This window comes from Procambarus clarkii, chromosome 57 (assembly GCF_040958095.1).
Source record: "Procambarus clarkii isolate CNS0578487 chromosome 57, FALCON_Pclarkii_2.0, whole genome shotgun sequence".
In the NCBI taxonomy this organism is placed as follows: domain Eukaryota; kingdom Metazoa; phylum Arthropoda; class Malacostraca; order Decapoda; family Cambaridae; genus Procambarus; species Procambarus clarkii.
The window spans coordinates 6,458,516-6,475,044 of NC_091206.1; the positions used below are offsets into that span (position 1 = coordinate 6,458,516).

A 16,529-nucleotide genomic window follows, 5' to 3' on the forward strand; every position below is an offset into this window, starting at 1 on the left:
AGAGGTATGGGTATAATGAAATTTTGTTATATATTCACATAATAGTTCCTTGATGCTTATGCATTGATACTGCCAAGCCTAAGGATTGTGCCAGACCTCTGAGAATCATGCCGACCTACCGAGAGTTGGGAATGGAATATGGCATTCTTTAATTGAGGGGGGGGGGGTAACTTGAGGATCAAAGATCTGTTTGACCAGAAAGTCAGATACAGTAAAACAAAACAAGCCTATGTTGTATCATGATACTGTTGACATGCTTGCAAAGGCAGTCTGGAGCTAACTGGGAGTAGAAATTAATATAGGTGTTTCATTACCTATGACATTGAAAATAGTGTACTAAAACAAATGTCTGAAATAAACACCATGGAGAAATAAAACAGTAGGGCCTTACTGTGGGATGAAGAGGGGACACCAGTAACCACCGAAGGGGCAACCTGGAAACAAGGACAAGGTATCATGCCGTGAAAACACATATAAATTGACAGACTCCACAGGCCCAAACACTATCCAAGACATAAGAGAAGAAAATGGAGAACAATGTAAACGTGCAGATGACATGGGCCCACGGGCAAGCAGAAGGCTAGCTAAAGTTGACCACCTGCAAACCACCTATGAGAATCGAACCTAAGAACGTGACACAAATGACACCAGAGATACAAACAACACAATTACCCACAAACAAGGCAACCACCCGATTCCCAGAAGAGATTGACAAACTGCCGTCACCGATCACAATATGGTACAGTACTTGAAGAACCCCTGGCCAGAGCAATTGAGCCTCAGTGATTGAAGGAACCCCTCTAGAAACCGACAGACACTTTCATAAAGAGACACAACAGTGACAGTTGGAGCTGTAGGAGAACTGCTACCAAAACACTGCTTCCAGACAAATCCATGAAGCTCCCCGACCCTACAACCAGAAGCAAAGAGACAGCCTTAAAAAAAAGATGTCTCGGACAAAAAGACATACTAAAACAAGGAGAGGAGAGGAGAGGAACATCAAAACCCAATTTAGAGACCAAAATGGTTCTTGGGGGGTGGGGGGGGGGGGGGAGGAGCCAAAAAAAATAAAGCAATAGAAAAATGGCAAAGAAGATCAATCAAGCAGTCATTTAAACCTGTATTTCATGGAAATTTATTACAATATGGGTGAAGGCTTATTGTTGACTGATGATCAAACCACACATCAAAAAGTCAAGAAACAACGGCATTTCGGTCCATCCTGGACCATTATCAAGCCGTGTGATAATGGTCAAGAACGGACTGAAATGTTGTAATTTCTTCACTTTCTGATGTGTGGTTTGGTCATCATATCTTCAGCCACGTTATTGTGACTCTGTCTACACTGTTGACAGTCATCTGCTTCCTGAACATCCGACACTTTTTCATTAATTTTAAGAGTGTGTTGCAGATTGGGATTAGTGTTTATTTTTGTGTATATTGTATGTAGCTATTCTGCAAATTAAAAAAGCTAATAATATATTTTGTACAGTATGTCATCTGTATTCCAAAAGATAGAGCAAGTGCACAAGTTAGAAAAAGACAAAAGAGAGTTATACAAATAACTTTTTTTTTTTTAAATACATCACTTAGGTAATACTGTAGTATGCATTGGAGTGCTGTACAGTATCTGTAAATGTTCCATGAAATACATTTTCTATGTTTAGACATTCTTAACTTTTGCTTAGTCAAATAGTTTTGTAAAAGAGAGATATCTGTAATGCTTATAGTTCTGTTTAAATTTACAGCATGGTAAAATTATTTTTAACATAGATCCTTTTCAGTTAGGACTCTGATACTTGTAATTACAAATTCCTATTACTGGTGTATGTAATAAAAATAAATCTCTTTTACAGATTCTAGTCTAATAGTAATGGAAGGTATGTCGTATGATCCTGTATCACATCAGCTATACTGGACTGACAGCACCAATCATGGTATTTTCAAGACTTTAATTCCAAGTGAGCTAAAAGAAACAAATTCATTAGAGCCCAAACTTTTGGAAAGACATGGAAATGTTACTGGACCTCATGGGGTTACAGTTGATTACTGTAATCAGTGAGTATCTTAGATTTTATTATACAATTAAAACTAGTTGTGGTTAGTGCAAGGTGTCTTATTAATTTATGTGACTCTGCCTCAGAACTGTTCTTATCCATGAATTGGTTTTGAATAATATGACCTAAATGTGCTGGATTTCAAAATGATAGTCTTTGTACATATAATGACATGATATGACATGTATTAAACAATGGCTGTGTTGTAGCTATCTGCCTCATGCTGTGATCATCATAACTAGCATTGTGTTCACTGATATATGAATGTTGTACATAGTCCTCATCACAGGATCATCTGTGACACTATCAAAACAAAATAATTGCTGTTACTTATTTTATTCATTATTATTATGTGGTGCTGTGGCTCCTAGCTACACAGCGGTGCTGGGAATTCCTGCTGCATGCATCAGCCTTGGTCGCTCTTAGTAATGAGACTCATAGCCAGGAGAGATGCAGATGATTTTTTTCCAAGATGGCTTTTGTTTACTGGAGCCCTGTAGAACAGGATTTGAGACCCATATACCCATAGGAGTTTTAAAGTCTTATGCTAGATCTAAAAGCAACCCTGGATACAGTATGGTGCGCAGTATCAATGAAACAACCTTGGTTACGGTGTGCACCATCGATAAAACAACCCCTGGTTGTGACAAGCAGATGAAGGGTTGAAGAATGAAGAGTATTATGGAGCATTGAATGATGGTCTCATGTTACTGGTGCTTGTGTATAAAATTAAAATTTGCCAGGCTAAGGGTAACTATTGAGAAATCAGATGCTCTGTGTAATAACAGAAGAAAGAATTAAGAATAATTAATTTTGGGGTACTGTACCTAGAAAGTGAGCTTGGTGTGAGTGATAAGCTCTGTATGTTATAAAAAAAAATTGTAGAATAATTATGCCTTGGAGACTTCAATGATAAAATAGGAATAAACCCTTAGAATGATGGTGAGTATAAATGGTGCCATAGGAATAAATGACTAGTTGTATATTGAAAGATGCACTATGAAAGAAAATTATGTATAACCCCATAGCAACTACTGTTTGTTTTTCATTTCCATGCTATATCTTGAGACTAGTCCAACCAGGGCAGAACCTGAGAAGGCACCAACTGGAACTTCTACCAGTTGACCAGAAACCCAAAGTGCACCAACTGGAAGAAAAAGCCAGATCCCTAAGATAAACCAAATGATGAGACCCTCACCAGCCACTTGTTAAGGATGGCCAGAACATGGATCCTCACACTTTTATGATAAAGTGGGAAATGATAATGATATTGAAGTCTTACAGAGAGATCTATATGAACTCCACAAATGGTCAGAAGACTGGCAAATGCTCTTTAATATCGACAAATGCAAGACCCTGCATGTGGGGCAAAACAACTCGTGCAATGACTACCAAATTAATAGCATTACATTACAGATTGATGAAGAAAGGGAACTTGGAGTCAATATCCATCACTCATTAAAAGTTGCATAACAAGTGGGTGCAGCAGTCAGAAAAGCTAACCAAATTCTTGGGATAATCAAGCGTACTTTTGACTACAAGTTAAAAGAAGAAGGTAATGGTTCGACTGTAAATCTCTGGTGCACTCTCATTTAGATTACTATATCCAAGCATGGAGACGTCATTTTCAGAAGGACATAGCTGCTCTGGAGAAAGTGCAACACCAGGCAACAAAAGTCATTCCAGAGCAAAGTCATCTCTCGTATCAGGTATGCTTGAAGGACACAGGACTAGCAACACTACAAACCAGGCATGACAGGGAGGATCTCATTGAAACTTTTTAAATACTGAACAAGTTAGAGTACTGTATGTTGATCTGGATATTTTCTTCGGAAGGTCAGATGTAACACAAACAAGGAGCAATGGTTTCAAGCTCAACAAGCCACAATGTAGGACTGAGAATAGTAAATGCTTTTTTACCCACAAGGTTATTAACCGCCTACCTGCCGAAGCTGTAACTGCCAAAACTGTGTTGAATTTAAAAATATAGCTGGAAAAAATCATCAAGGCAAATGAGGGGGGGACCCTCGACAAGCTGCCGACTTTCTGTCCTTGTCAAGGCCACTAGGGTGGTGCCTCAGGTAAATCAGGTAAAAATAAGTAATTCTGGTGAAGATTCTGGGAACTAGGGGTTCAGACTAACTAGATGAGCCAAAAAGTGGTATGAAAGGTGCTCCACACTGGGCCTCAGCCAATTCCTGATCTCTGGGTGAATGGGAACATTCTAATATGGTCCCAAAGATCTAGGGGAACCATCCAAGATTTCTTGAGGCCACCTGTCAAACCTGGTACATAGTAAGCATCTAAAATGCAGGGCATGGAATGAATCCATTAAGATCATTCAGAAGTCAGAGTGGTCCAGAATAAAGCGAGGCTCTTGAGTATCTAGCTTGTGAATAGAGAAGAGGCTGAACACCTTCTGCAAGGATGGCTTTGCTTTGAGTACAGCCTTGTCCAACAAGTCGTGAATGTTGTAGAGAAGAGAAATGTACACCTGAGGCAGTTCTCAGGACTAAAAGTGCCAAGCAGGTAGGCATGATCCCACAAGACCATTACTCGATATAAGTTTAATGTGTATGAATACATTAGCTGCCTATCTCCTGACACAATGAATTATTATTTGTTTAATCCTATCCATAATGGTCAGGAAACCTTGGAACCTGGGCAGATTTTCTGGGTCTTGAAGGAGTATATCTTGAGGTTATCTTGAGATGATTTTGGGGCTTTTAGTGTCCCCGCGGCCCGGTCCTTGACCAGGCCTCCAACCCCAGGAAGCAGCCCGTGACAGCTGACTAACACCCAGGTACCTAATTTACTGCTAGGTAACAGGGGCATAGGGTGAAAGAAACTCTGCCCATTGTTTCTCGCCGGCGCCTGGGATCGAACCCAGGACCACAGGATTACAAGTCCCGCGTGCTGTCCGCTCGGCCGACCGGCTCCAAGATGGATCATCATCACTAAGTATTTCACATTCTTGAATAATAGATGTAGTTGGGAACCCATTCTTCTCATCCTAGTGTCATAGACTGGAGGGCTGAATTGTGTGTTCAGACTCAACATCTTGTTGCTTCATGGGAGTTGTCAGAATTGTTGGATTTGGAGCCAAATTGCAGACAAATACTGTAAATTGCCATTCATCTGGATACCTATTGCTTGCATAATTTGGATTTGCATCAATAAGCTCAATCTGGTCAACTAGAGTGTCATTTGTAACAGACGAGACCCCGATGAGACTTACGAGACTAAACCAATTATATATTTTATTACAGATTGTTGTATTGGAGCAATATAAACAAACTGGGAAGAGTACCAAGCACTATACAGATGGTTGATTTGAGTGAAAATATACACAAGATCATTCAGCAGGATAATGAAAACAATATTTATTATCAGGTAAGGTATTTTATACCATATTGCTCATTCTAGTACATTAGCTTCTTTTGCGCACACTGATTGTAAGCAGAATTGTCTTGCAGTCATATGATTAAGATGTCATTTATAATACTGTAGTCATGTAAATACAGTATTGTTTTTTAAATACAGTATCTATGATTTGAAGAAGTTGCATAATTTATTTGAATTCAGCACTTTTTTTAATAGTTAAATAGTTTTTTTTTATAGTTTTTTATAGTTTATTTTATAGTTATATATAGACTTGCTGTACTACTTTGTCATTTACATGATTTTTACTTTATTTGCAGGGCTTAACCTATGATGTCACACGAGGAGCACTCATTTGGGGAGAGACCATTGGAAATAACTATACTGAAAGCAACTGTCGCATTGTCAGTACTCCTACAAGAGAAATGGAATACCATGAGCTGTTGAACTTGACAAACTGTTTTCCATTTTCTTTAGCAGTTGATGAAGAATACATTTACTGGGCAGATTGGGCCCGACAGGGTATCATGCGGGCATCGTTAAACAACCGTAGTGATGTTGTAAAGCTAGTTCATACTCCTGCCATTAAAACTGCCTTTGGTTGGCATCATGGTGCTTATGGTCTTTCCTTGTTAAGTAATCCTGCAAAAAAATTTACTATGGATTTATGTAAAGGAGAGAAGAGTTTCCAGGGAAAATTAGATATGAAAGCCCAAGAACCTGAGATAAAAAACCCGGTCACCAAACCTCCACATTTAGAATCTGCCACAGAGGAAATTACGAAGGAGACCAGTGTAAGCTCAGTGTTAACAGTTTCAAGATTAAAGGATTCACTGCAAGGGGAAACAGAAATGACAACAGATCAGATTGTTATGAAGAATGACTCGGAATCAGTGCAGCTTGGAACTGAAGAGGAAACTCCTCACAGTTTTGCCACATCTCTTCAAGAAAACAAAATGATGGTTCAAGCAGAAATGTAAGTAAAAAAGAAACAATTATTCTATGATTTTAGGCATTCTTTCCTATGGTTTTATTCACACTGCATTACCACCTGATGGTTTATTTCCTATTTTCTATTTTTACATTCCCTTTTCAGTGAATAATGTTTTCTCTTAGTTTTTTAATGTTTTAATGAATTATATTTGGCTTCCTATATTTTGTGATAAAAGTGATAAGGATATCTTCCTTATCACTCTTCTAACTTAGGAATGCTAACTGAAGCAATCCATAAATTCTTTTTGCACATTTTGTTCCTCAATACAAATACTGTACTTAGTAATGTTAATTGGCTCGAATGAACTATAAAGGGAAAACAGGTTTGTTGCATCATGGATTTTGTTTAATCCATAATGTCCTTGTCCTTTTCCCCCCTCTCTGGCCAGTTTGTTACTTATTTTATCAGGAGAGTAGAGTAGTGAAATTGAAATTGAAATAAGTTTATTGAGGTAAAATACACACAAAGGGATGAGGTAGCTCAAGCTATTCTCACCCCGTTCAGTACATCGTGTTAATACATACATAGATACACATGACAAACAATAAACATATTACCGAACATTCTGAGAGATAAACATATACATTCCTCCTTTACACAAGTAGTATGGTATCAGACATACACACAAATACTTTTATGTAGTGTAGTGAAATACCTTCATAATAATTCTGAATAGAAATTTGTGAACGTACAAAAGTTTGCGACAACATTAGTACCTGAATAGAGGTGTCTCAGCTATGATAAATACAAATCTATAGTGTCCAACCTTCATCCAACACTAAATTTAAAAATAAAAAAATATAGAAAATTGCTTATTATACAATATTTGTTTTGCCTGATATCTATGATATCATTGGTGAACAAATCAATGTTATATCATAAATATGTGTACTGGCCTTATGATAATTATTCGCCCATGAAATGCAACACAATGATCTTGTTCTGCACACCAGAAGACAGTCATTTTCTATCAAAATTAAAAAAAAAAATCCTTGAAGCTATCTCACTGAGATAGCTTCAAAGAGCCTCCAAGGTGCTCCCAAAGATAGCTTCAAAGAGCCTCCAAGGTGCTCCCAAAGGTAGCTTTAAAGAGCCTCCAAGGTGCTCCCAAAGATAGCTTCAAAGAGCCTCCAAGGTGCTCCCAAAGATAGCTTCAAAGAGCCTCCAAGGTGCTCCCACAGAAAGTGTCCGCAGTAAAAATACTAGTCTCGGGGAGGAGGTGGCACATAAAGGTTTGATGAGGAATAATAATGGAGAATCCAAAGCCATATATATGTAGATTTTGACCCATCATAAACAGAACAATACATGAATGGCAATGAAAATGTCCAAGGAAAATGCATGTCAGGGCTAGGTTTCTTCAAGCGTTCTTCAAGTCAATCCACTTATGAAGCCTGTACATCTTTTCTCAATCATGGTGGCTTTGTTTACATTTATTAAAAAGTTATGAGCACTGAAGCAATATTAGATTATGTATAACAATAGTAGTAGGCATCTTGCAGTCTTGGGAGACTTGTCGTGTTTTGAGTTGCTGAGGCTGGAGTGTCCTCACCAGAGCATAAAGCAATATAACAATAATAACCTTAATAATAGGCTTGTAAACTGTTTTAATAAATGTAAACAAAGCTGCCATGATTGTTGAAAAAAGTACAGGTTTCAAATGTGAATTTATAAATGCTTTATGAATCCTGGTCCATGTGTGGTAACAAAGAAGTGTGCGCTTTCATTGCATGGTAGTGATCAGCATAGGTGGACAAGGCAAGCAAATGAGAAATTAGCGATAGCCCTCATTTTGTAATGTTTTTTTATTTTTTATGAATGAAACTGTTGGTCCTTCTTTTCTGAGTTGAGATTTTCTCAATTGACTCCTTTATACCTTTAATGATAGCAGAGATGTTCAAAAAGTTTCATTTAGTGAAACGGTGCCAGTATGTCATCCTGACTAAACTGTCCACGATTCTGGTCATAAGACGCAGCGGATTTTAACGGGAAACAACTGAATGATTCTGCTCGGAAAAGGGCTTCCATACATTACCGAAATCCATACTTTTATTTGTCATTTTTCAGCTAACATTTAAATTTTACCATTCTGGGTTAAACTACTTTAGTAACTGTATACAAATAAGCAAAATTTGTAAATATTGTAGTTAAAGTGGTTAATGATAGTAATATTTTCCCTAATGTCAGTGGGGTGTATGTTATTTTATTGTTTAATGTAGCAGAAAATTACAATAATTCATTATACAATAATGTATCAATTTTATTTTTTGCAGGCGCAATGAAACAAAGTTACTTATAATCATAATGGTGCTGGCTGTGTTCTGCGCATTGTTTATGTTTTCTACAGTCTTCCTTTTTGTCAAGTATTTTTGCAAGAGAAGCCCAGAAAGATGCAAACCATCATCACCCACAGCCATTAATCATAAACAAGGTGAATATGATTGTCTTGGAAACTAAAAGACCCAATATTTTATTCTGTAGACCACTGGTACAGTAATTACCCTATGTGTCAAAATTCCTTGCAGGGCACTGGTGATAACTTATCTTTAGTTTACAACATATACCATTTAGCACTGCCAAGATCATCCACCCCAAAACACCCCACATTCCCTTTTCCCGTTAATTTCAATGATTGGGGCATTGACCAAGACAAAATAATGTAATCTAAATTATCAAACATATCCTGAGAAATAGTGCTGAACCTTCAAACTCCAGCACATTGTAGAGATATATTAAATGCTGTATAGAATCATATAAAATCTCTCTCTGAGCCAGATAAGAAATAGGTTCAACTTACAAAGAGAATGCAGACAACTTTACATATAAAAAAGGAAGAATAGAAAACACTAAATGGGTCACTGCCGTCCCCACAAAGATGGGCAAACTTTCACAAACCTCTTTAAGTATAGGCCTCTTACTTACAAGAAGACATGTGTACACCAAAAGGAATAAAAAAATGAGCAAAGTTCTGAGAGAACAATATGTGGTCCTGGTATTCTAGGTATACAGTTCCCTAGCTTTGGAATACAATCTGATTAGTTTGATGTTCATAGTGTGAAATTTCCTTGAGGTTATAATAGTGAATTCAATAAGAAAACAAATTAGCACATATGGCCTGATTAAGGACTCTCAAAATGATCTTATCTTGCAAATCTGCTATCCTTCTATACAAGTACTGTATATTCGAGGCAATTGACAGCGAGCCCTTCATCAAATTCATAACTCTTATTATAATACTTATTATTATAATGCTGGCAATCCAAAGGACTGAAGCCAGTTTAACCATAATGCCAGCAACCTCTCCATGCCATTTTGAGAAGGCACTATGCAACTTACCAACCGCCATACTCCACATTACAGCATTGCCAGCATATACAAACTCATTGTAAATGGACCACTAATATTTACCTCCACCCATCATTCTATTATACTATAATCCTCCAATTTACCACCTTTCTATCCAACTTTCTCAGTCCTTACCAAAGCCTTTGGCCATATAATCAAAATTACATTTTCCATGTAAATTAAGGGTTTTCTGTACCTTGATTTAAAATTATATTCCTATTATATCTGTACAAATGGTGCAATCTATACAGTAGTGCTTATTTTGAATATTCCTCCATCACAGCAGTGCCTGCACAACTCATTCGACAAGTGAAACGATTTGGCCCTAAGAAGCGATATGGTTCTGGAAATAAATCCGGATTTATTGGTACATCACCATGCCCAGAGTTGTCCAGTAGTGATGGTGTGAGCATCAATATTGAAGATTGTTGTCAGATGACTATGTGTGAAACTGTAAGTCATTAAGCTTATTGGTATACTTACTAACTCACTCACATGTCATAAGACAAAGATTATAGGGAAGATGGTACACCATGAGCACAGCTCTTATCGTGTAACTACACTTAGATAATTACACATCTATAATTTCAAGTATATATAAATTTACATCATTATTTCCTCATTTCCCATGTTCATGGGTTTATTAAGCACCAGTCTGGTAACAATAATGGAGACATTAGAAAATACAAGCTGAAGATGTGAAAAATTACTCTAGTCTATTCACCATATCTTGCACAACAAAGAATCTTTGAGAACCACCACCACAGTCAAGTTAATCATCCCAGCAGCATCTTGCCACTTTATAAGATGAGGTGTACAATGTTCTAAATAAGTTTCCATATATGAACAACACATTTACTCCCTCTGTAACTGCTGCTACCTAATAGCTAGGAATGAGCATACCAGAGTCAGGATGGCAGTGGAGCAGTACAGTAGTTTTAAAACATGGCAACGGTAAAGGACAAACTTTACCTTGCTCTTTATCTTCCTTGCCTTGCTCTTATCTTCCTCGAAGTTTTTCATCTCCTCACCTCTCTATTGCCTACTTAATGCCCTTGCCTCCCTCATCTCATCACAATCGACTTGATAATGGTCCAGGACGGACCGAAACGTCGTCGTCTCTTCAATTTCTAGTGTGTGGTTTGGTCAACATATTTCAGCCATGTTATTGTGACTCATCATCTGCATAAAGGACAAAGCTATTGCATAGTTAAGTATGGATAAAACGATAGTATGAGACATTGTGATCGGACTGCAGAGACACGAAGGAACACTCGTGGAGAACAACAAAGTGGGTGAGGAACTCGACAAGAGATTCCAAGATCTACAAACCAAAACTAGATTTGAGTCCAAAGACAGATAAAAACACACTCTTCTTTTTATTTGTATATACAAGAGTTCTTACAGTCTTGTAAAGCCACTAGCATGCATAATATTTCGGGCAAGTCCTTAATCTTAATTTTCCCTGGAATAAGACCCACCAAATCGTTTAACAACTATGTACCCAATCACTGCTGGGTGAACAGAGGCGTATAGTTAAGGATTGTCTCCAAGTCAATCCTCCCTGGCCAGGCTACAGACCCAGGCCAAATCGCTCATGAAGCATGTGGCAAGTGTCTTACCACTGTGCCACAGGAACTGTTGCTATGACCTGAAGCAACACTATACATAATATAAATCACAGTAGAAGAGGTGAAAAGACACCCAGAGGAACTAGATGTAACAAAATAGCAGGACTGAACCAGTTATCACCATGATTACTGACGAAGACTGTAGGGGTTGTGTTATCCACTAACTAGAGCATTAGTGTTATCCACTAACTTCACCACAACATTGGAGATCGTACAGCTCCCTGAAATTTGCCAAAAAACAAATGTAGTTCCGGTACTCAAGAAAGGAGACAGACAGCAAGCACAAAATTATAGATCATTGTCACTAACATGCATCCCCTTAAAATTTATGGAAAAATAATCTTCTAAAGAATAGAGGAACCCTTTTGAAGAGCAAATGATGTAATAGTGATGAAAATCTAATGAGACGGGAAAAATCATGCCTGACAAACTTCGTAAAATTCTGTGACAATGTCACCAAATGCAACATGAATGAAGGATGGATAATCTGCCAAAAAGCTTTTAATACTGTGCCTCACAAACAAGTAATGCACAAGATGGAGAGACAAGCATGGGTAACAAAAATGATACTGGATGAAAAATTACTGTACTGGAAAGGATTGGGAAGCTAATTCCTCATGGATTTGTCTCAGGATGATTGCTCTTTCTAATTTATATAAATGACCCACCAGAGGAAATTACTGTCATTTTTTTGCAGATGACACAAATCTATTCAGAGAGTAAGAATTTAAGAGGATTATAAAAAAAGGAAAAGATTAGGAAGACTCTTGGAGTGCTGCAGAAAACCCTTAACTTCAGAAATGGCCAGATAAATTACTTAAAATTCTAATAATGGTTAGATACCAGTAGCTTTACTGTTATAAATCACCGGTTATGAAATAACAGCAATTGCTTACATAGCACTGAAAATTATGCCTTAATGTGCTCGAGACCGTTAATTTTACTTACAATTTAAAAAAAATAATAATAAAAAATCACCATTTGTCATCACTAAGTGGGTCATTACTTGCTATCTGTAAATCGAACACAACATTTGCCCATTTTCATTTAAGTATTGTTTATATTATAATCCATCATGCATGATCTGTCTATAATAATACCCAACAGTTTTATGAGTATAGGTCTGAGCATTTTATGTTTTGCTGGACAAATGAACCTTCTCATGGGTTATTGTTCGACAACTTTTAATGAGTGGTTACATTCTCTTTGGATGTTTGTATTACATATATACATCTTTCCTTGAAATTTCTAAGTATTCATCTGCTGCAGATAGTCCAGGCTTTTTACCAGCAGCTATGGAAAATAGCCATCCATTAGGGTCTCAGACAGGCCCTAATAGATGGATTCTTGAATCTTGTATCTTCATAAAGTGTCAGCTGCTGCTTCTCCTGTTTATCTTACAGCACGTAAGATCCAGGAACTTTCTTAAGTCTTCTGTGCTCAGACTTTGTTTTTTCCTGCATCTTTAACGTGTCAGCAGGAATTTTGCTGATGACCAGCAATGATGAAACAGCAATGAGCTCAGCTTATTGCCGTTTCATGACAGAACCAAACCTGACTCCCCAACTTTGAGATCTCAAATATTAACGTCATGTCTAATAGGATAACTCCTTAACCAAGCAAAATTGATGTACTGTACAACACAAAATATAAATGAATTAAAACAGAAATGTTGCTAAATACTATAGTTATGCAGGCAAGCACTGAATATTTGAAATAGAGGTGATGCCCATTGTACTGTATATGGGATATATATTCAAATGTTAGATACTGAATTATTATTTATCAGTGTAAGATACTGAAGTTGCATTTAACATATATAATTCCTGTTATTGGGGGGTAGGAAATCTATGTACATATATGCTTTGGGCATGTACTGAGGTTCCCGTTTTCCCCCCCAAGTCGAATTATTGTCTAACTCCGGGTACTATTTACTGCTAGGTGAACAGAGGCCTAGCCTCTTTTTTTTTTCTTGGTAAAAAGATTATTTTACCTTTTAAAAATACAGAAGTAAGGAATTGAAACGTATTTTAGGGACCGTGTTTAGTTTATATCAATTAAATGTTTTAAACAGCCAGGCTTGACTGTCTTTTATAAATAATTTTTTTTCAACAGCCTTGCTATACCTCTGTGAAACGAGAGGGGAAAGGATACAAGGCTGCAGAGAAACACAACAGATATGAAGATAAAAGGGGTCTCTTAGATGATTGTGAAGACATCTGAAATCTCTAATACATTTGAACAATAAGCTGCACTTCTCGGTAACAGAACAGGAGAGGCCATCTACAATCTACTAACATTTCCCAGAAGTATGTTTATTCACTCTTGAAATAATTATGAATGAAAAGAAATGAAAAGTTTTTGTTACGTTAGTAGGGAGCAAATTAAGGTTGTAATTTTGCCCTAGTACAGGGCTTTTACTGTTTTTTTTTTTATCATGGCATTAAGAATTTTTGCTTATGTTAGATTGTCTTGCTGCATATTCATATATTTTTGCTCCTACTGGGTTAGGTCAATTAAAAATAATTAAAATAATATTTATTTCAATCATAATTAAGTTTAAAGAGGTGTCATATGTGATATAACTAAATATTTGGAGCTGGCTCTCCTTTGTAATGACAAATGACACATTCACCCCATAAATCATGAAACTGCCTTAAGGTTGTTAAATAATGGTAACAGTTAAAATACTTAGGAAGGATGCTAGTTATGAGTCAAGATGCGCAACATTTTCTCATAGTGTGTTTATTTGGCTAAAATGATAGTTACTCATTCATTATAAACTATTTGGATCAAAATGATAAACATCTACATATACTGTATAAAATATCCACGTATATCTTTTGTAGGACCTACTCTAAAATCAGTCCTTGTCAAATAATAAATCTAACAGTGACTTTAAATTATCATGTGTACTAAGCTATTTGAGTAGCCTTGCAAGAAAAACTCTATTTGATATTTCAGTTATGTATTTGGTACCGTAATTAATGCTTTTGGAATAGCAATTGTCAATGCATCCTAGTGTTGAAATACTCGTCAATTATTTTGTTCAAATGTGACATCTAATTTTTTAATTAAACATGCATGCATGGCATGATTGTGCATGCACATCATGAGTATTTGTGTATACTGTAATATATATTATACATATATATATATACACACACACACACATACATACATATATACACTAACACACAAACTTGCTCGAACAAATAATACGGGGCAAATTCAATTTGTTTCACAGAGAATTTTGTTTGAGCCATTGGGTTTCTGACAACCCCCCAGGCCATTTTTAGGGGGAAGTTGGGGTGGAGAAATGTGAAGACCTGCAACCCCTGTAGTGCAGATAGTATACATGTTTGCTACTTCCCTTACCAAGAGAGTAGTGTATTGGAATTCAAGTACACTTGGGTAAGTACAAATCCATCCTAACACACCTTTGGCGCTGACTTAAAACAATTATGCAGTCTTCATTTTACTATTGCAAATGATAGAAAAATAATTTTTGAACAATTTTGTGTAAAAATTTTAATTATTTGATCTGCACTCATTACACTGATCAAAATGGACCAATAAGTCCAAAGTTAAACTTAAGTGATCAGTGGATCACTTAAAATCAGCCAGTCTTGGTATAAAAATTGATAACTAATTATTTACACATTTTTCATTTTGACTCTCATATAAAATGATAATTGGGAAAGAATTTGGTGCCAGATTTCTATACTGTATTGTGAATACAATATATTGGGCCCAAAAATGTAAAATTATAATAGAACTATTCTCACCAAGGGTGGTGAGGTGTAAAAGAGGGGGACAAGGTGTGGTGGGAAGCATTTGACTGGGAGCCGACTCCTTACACCACCAGTGTAACACCACAGGCAATGAAGTGGTTGTGCCTACACCACCTGTGTCGTGTCAATTTTCTGCTCAACGGAAATATATTTCCACTTTTTTTTTATTACCTTCAACACCATGTGTGCTGCTGTAAGGTATCTTGTTAACAATAAAGGCAAGTACAGTGTAGATAATGCACTGTACTTGCCTTTAGGTACATTGTACTTAATAATATTGTACAGTGTACTGCTCAGCCAAGCAACTCTATTGTTTAAAGGCATAGAATGACTGTGGCTTTGGTACACTTTCACATCTGTTTTAGAAATTTTGTGACTGTTTGGCATTATTATTGTGTGATATTTGTCAAATAATGTTATGTCTTATCAATATTTGGATTTAGAACAAATTCATTTAGGTATGAATGAGCTGCAGTAACCTGCAGTGCAATAGTATTATCTTTCGTCTGTTTTGTGTATATGATTTCTTCATATTATTATTTGATAATACATTATGAAAAATAGTCGTATTTGAGTTCAAAAGATTTTATGCACCTTATAGTAGAATACTGTACATTTAAATTAGCTCAGCTGTTAACATAATATGTCCCAATGGGCTGGCTTGGCTGTGGCTTAGGCAAAGAACCCTCACAGACATTTGTTTGATCCACTGAACAATATAAACTGTTCAGCCCATGCAGGAATTTGATAAAGCGAGTTTCATTAAGAGCAAGGACCCACTGCAATTTTATTATATATATATATATATATATATATATATATATATATATATATATATATATATATATATATATATATATATATATATATATATATATATATATATATATATAAAGTTAATCACAAAACTATATATCAAAATGGCTGTGATTTACCTCATAGTAAAGGTGTTGCTTTGTTTTAAGTGGTATTCATTGCTACTTTATCTTAAGTGCTTCTGAAGACTTTGAAGTACTGTATAAAAATGGCAACTTTTATGGATGACATTTAAATATATAAATCCTCTGGGAAAGGGGCATTTTGAAGGGTTATGAACTTTTTACTGTTACTGATAATGTTGCAAAATACCATCTCTCTTTTTTGATGTTTATGTAGCAAAAATTAAGTACATAAAATATAACAAATATCAGTATAACAATAGTAACATTTGAAATAATTCATTGACATCAGCAATATATTCAGTAGAAAGTTTGAAATGTATCTTCACTATAATGCAATTTTAAAATTTGAAAAATGGGCTGTGAGCATTTTCAAATTAAATATTTTA

The 16,529-nt window shown here is 36.2% G+C and overlaps 1 protein-coding gene across 8 annotated transcripts in view; it reads left to right on the forward strand.

Annotated features, from left to right (window-relative positions):
• Window positions 1–14,794, forward strand: part of LOC123745057 (low-density lipoprotein receptor) — a 28,158-nt gene extending 13,364 nt beyond the window's left edge. For 2 of the 8 annotated variants that reach the window (XM_045725350.2, XM_045725352.2), the window contains exons 3-8: window positions 1,857–2,058; window positions 5,327–5,450; window positions 5,759–6,414; window positions 8,706–8,863; window positions 10,061–10,230; window positions 13,524–13,931. In XM_045725350.2, the coding sequence (XP_045581306.2) occupies window positions 1,857–2,058; window positions 5,327–5,450; window positions 5,759–6,414; window positions 8,706–8,863; window positions 10,061–10,230; window positions 13,524–13,631 (1,418 nt within the window). In that variant the 3' untranslated portion in view covers window positions 13,632–13,931. Of the gene's footprint in view, window positions 1–1,856; window positions 2,059–5,326; window positions 5,451–5,758; window positions 6,415–8,705; window positions 8,864–10,060; window positions 10,231–13,523; window positions 13,932–14,655 lie in introns of those variants that run through there. The other 6 variants (XR_006771291.2, XR_006771292.2, XM_045725351.2 and 3 more) reach the window with 6 other exon arrangements.
• The last annotated feature ends 1,735 nt before the right edge of the window (window positions 14,795–16,529 follow it).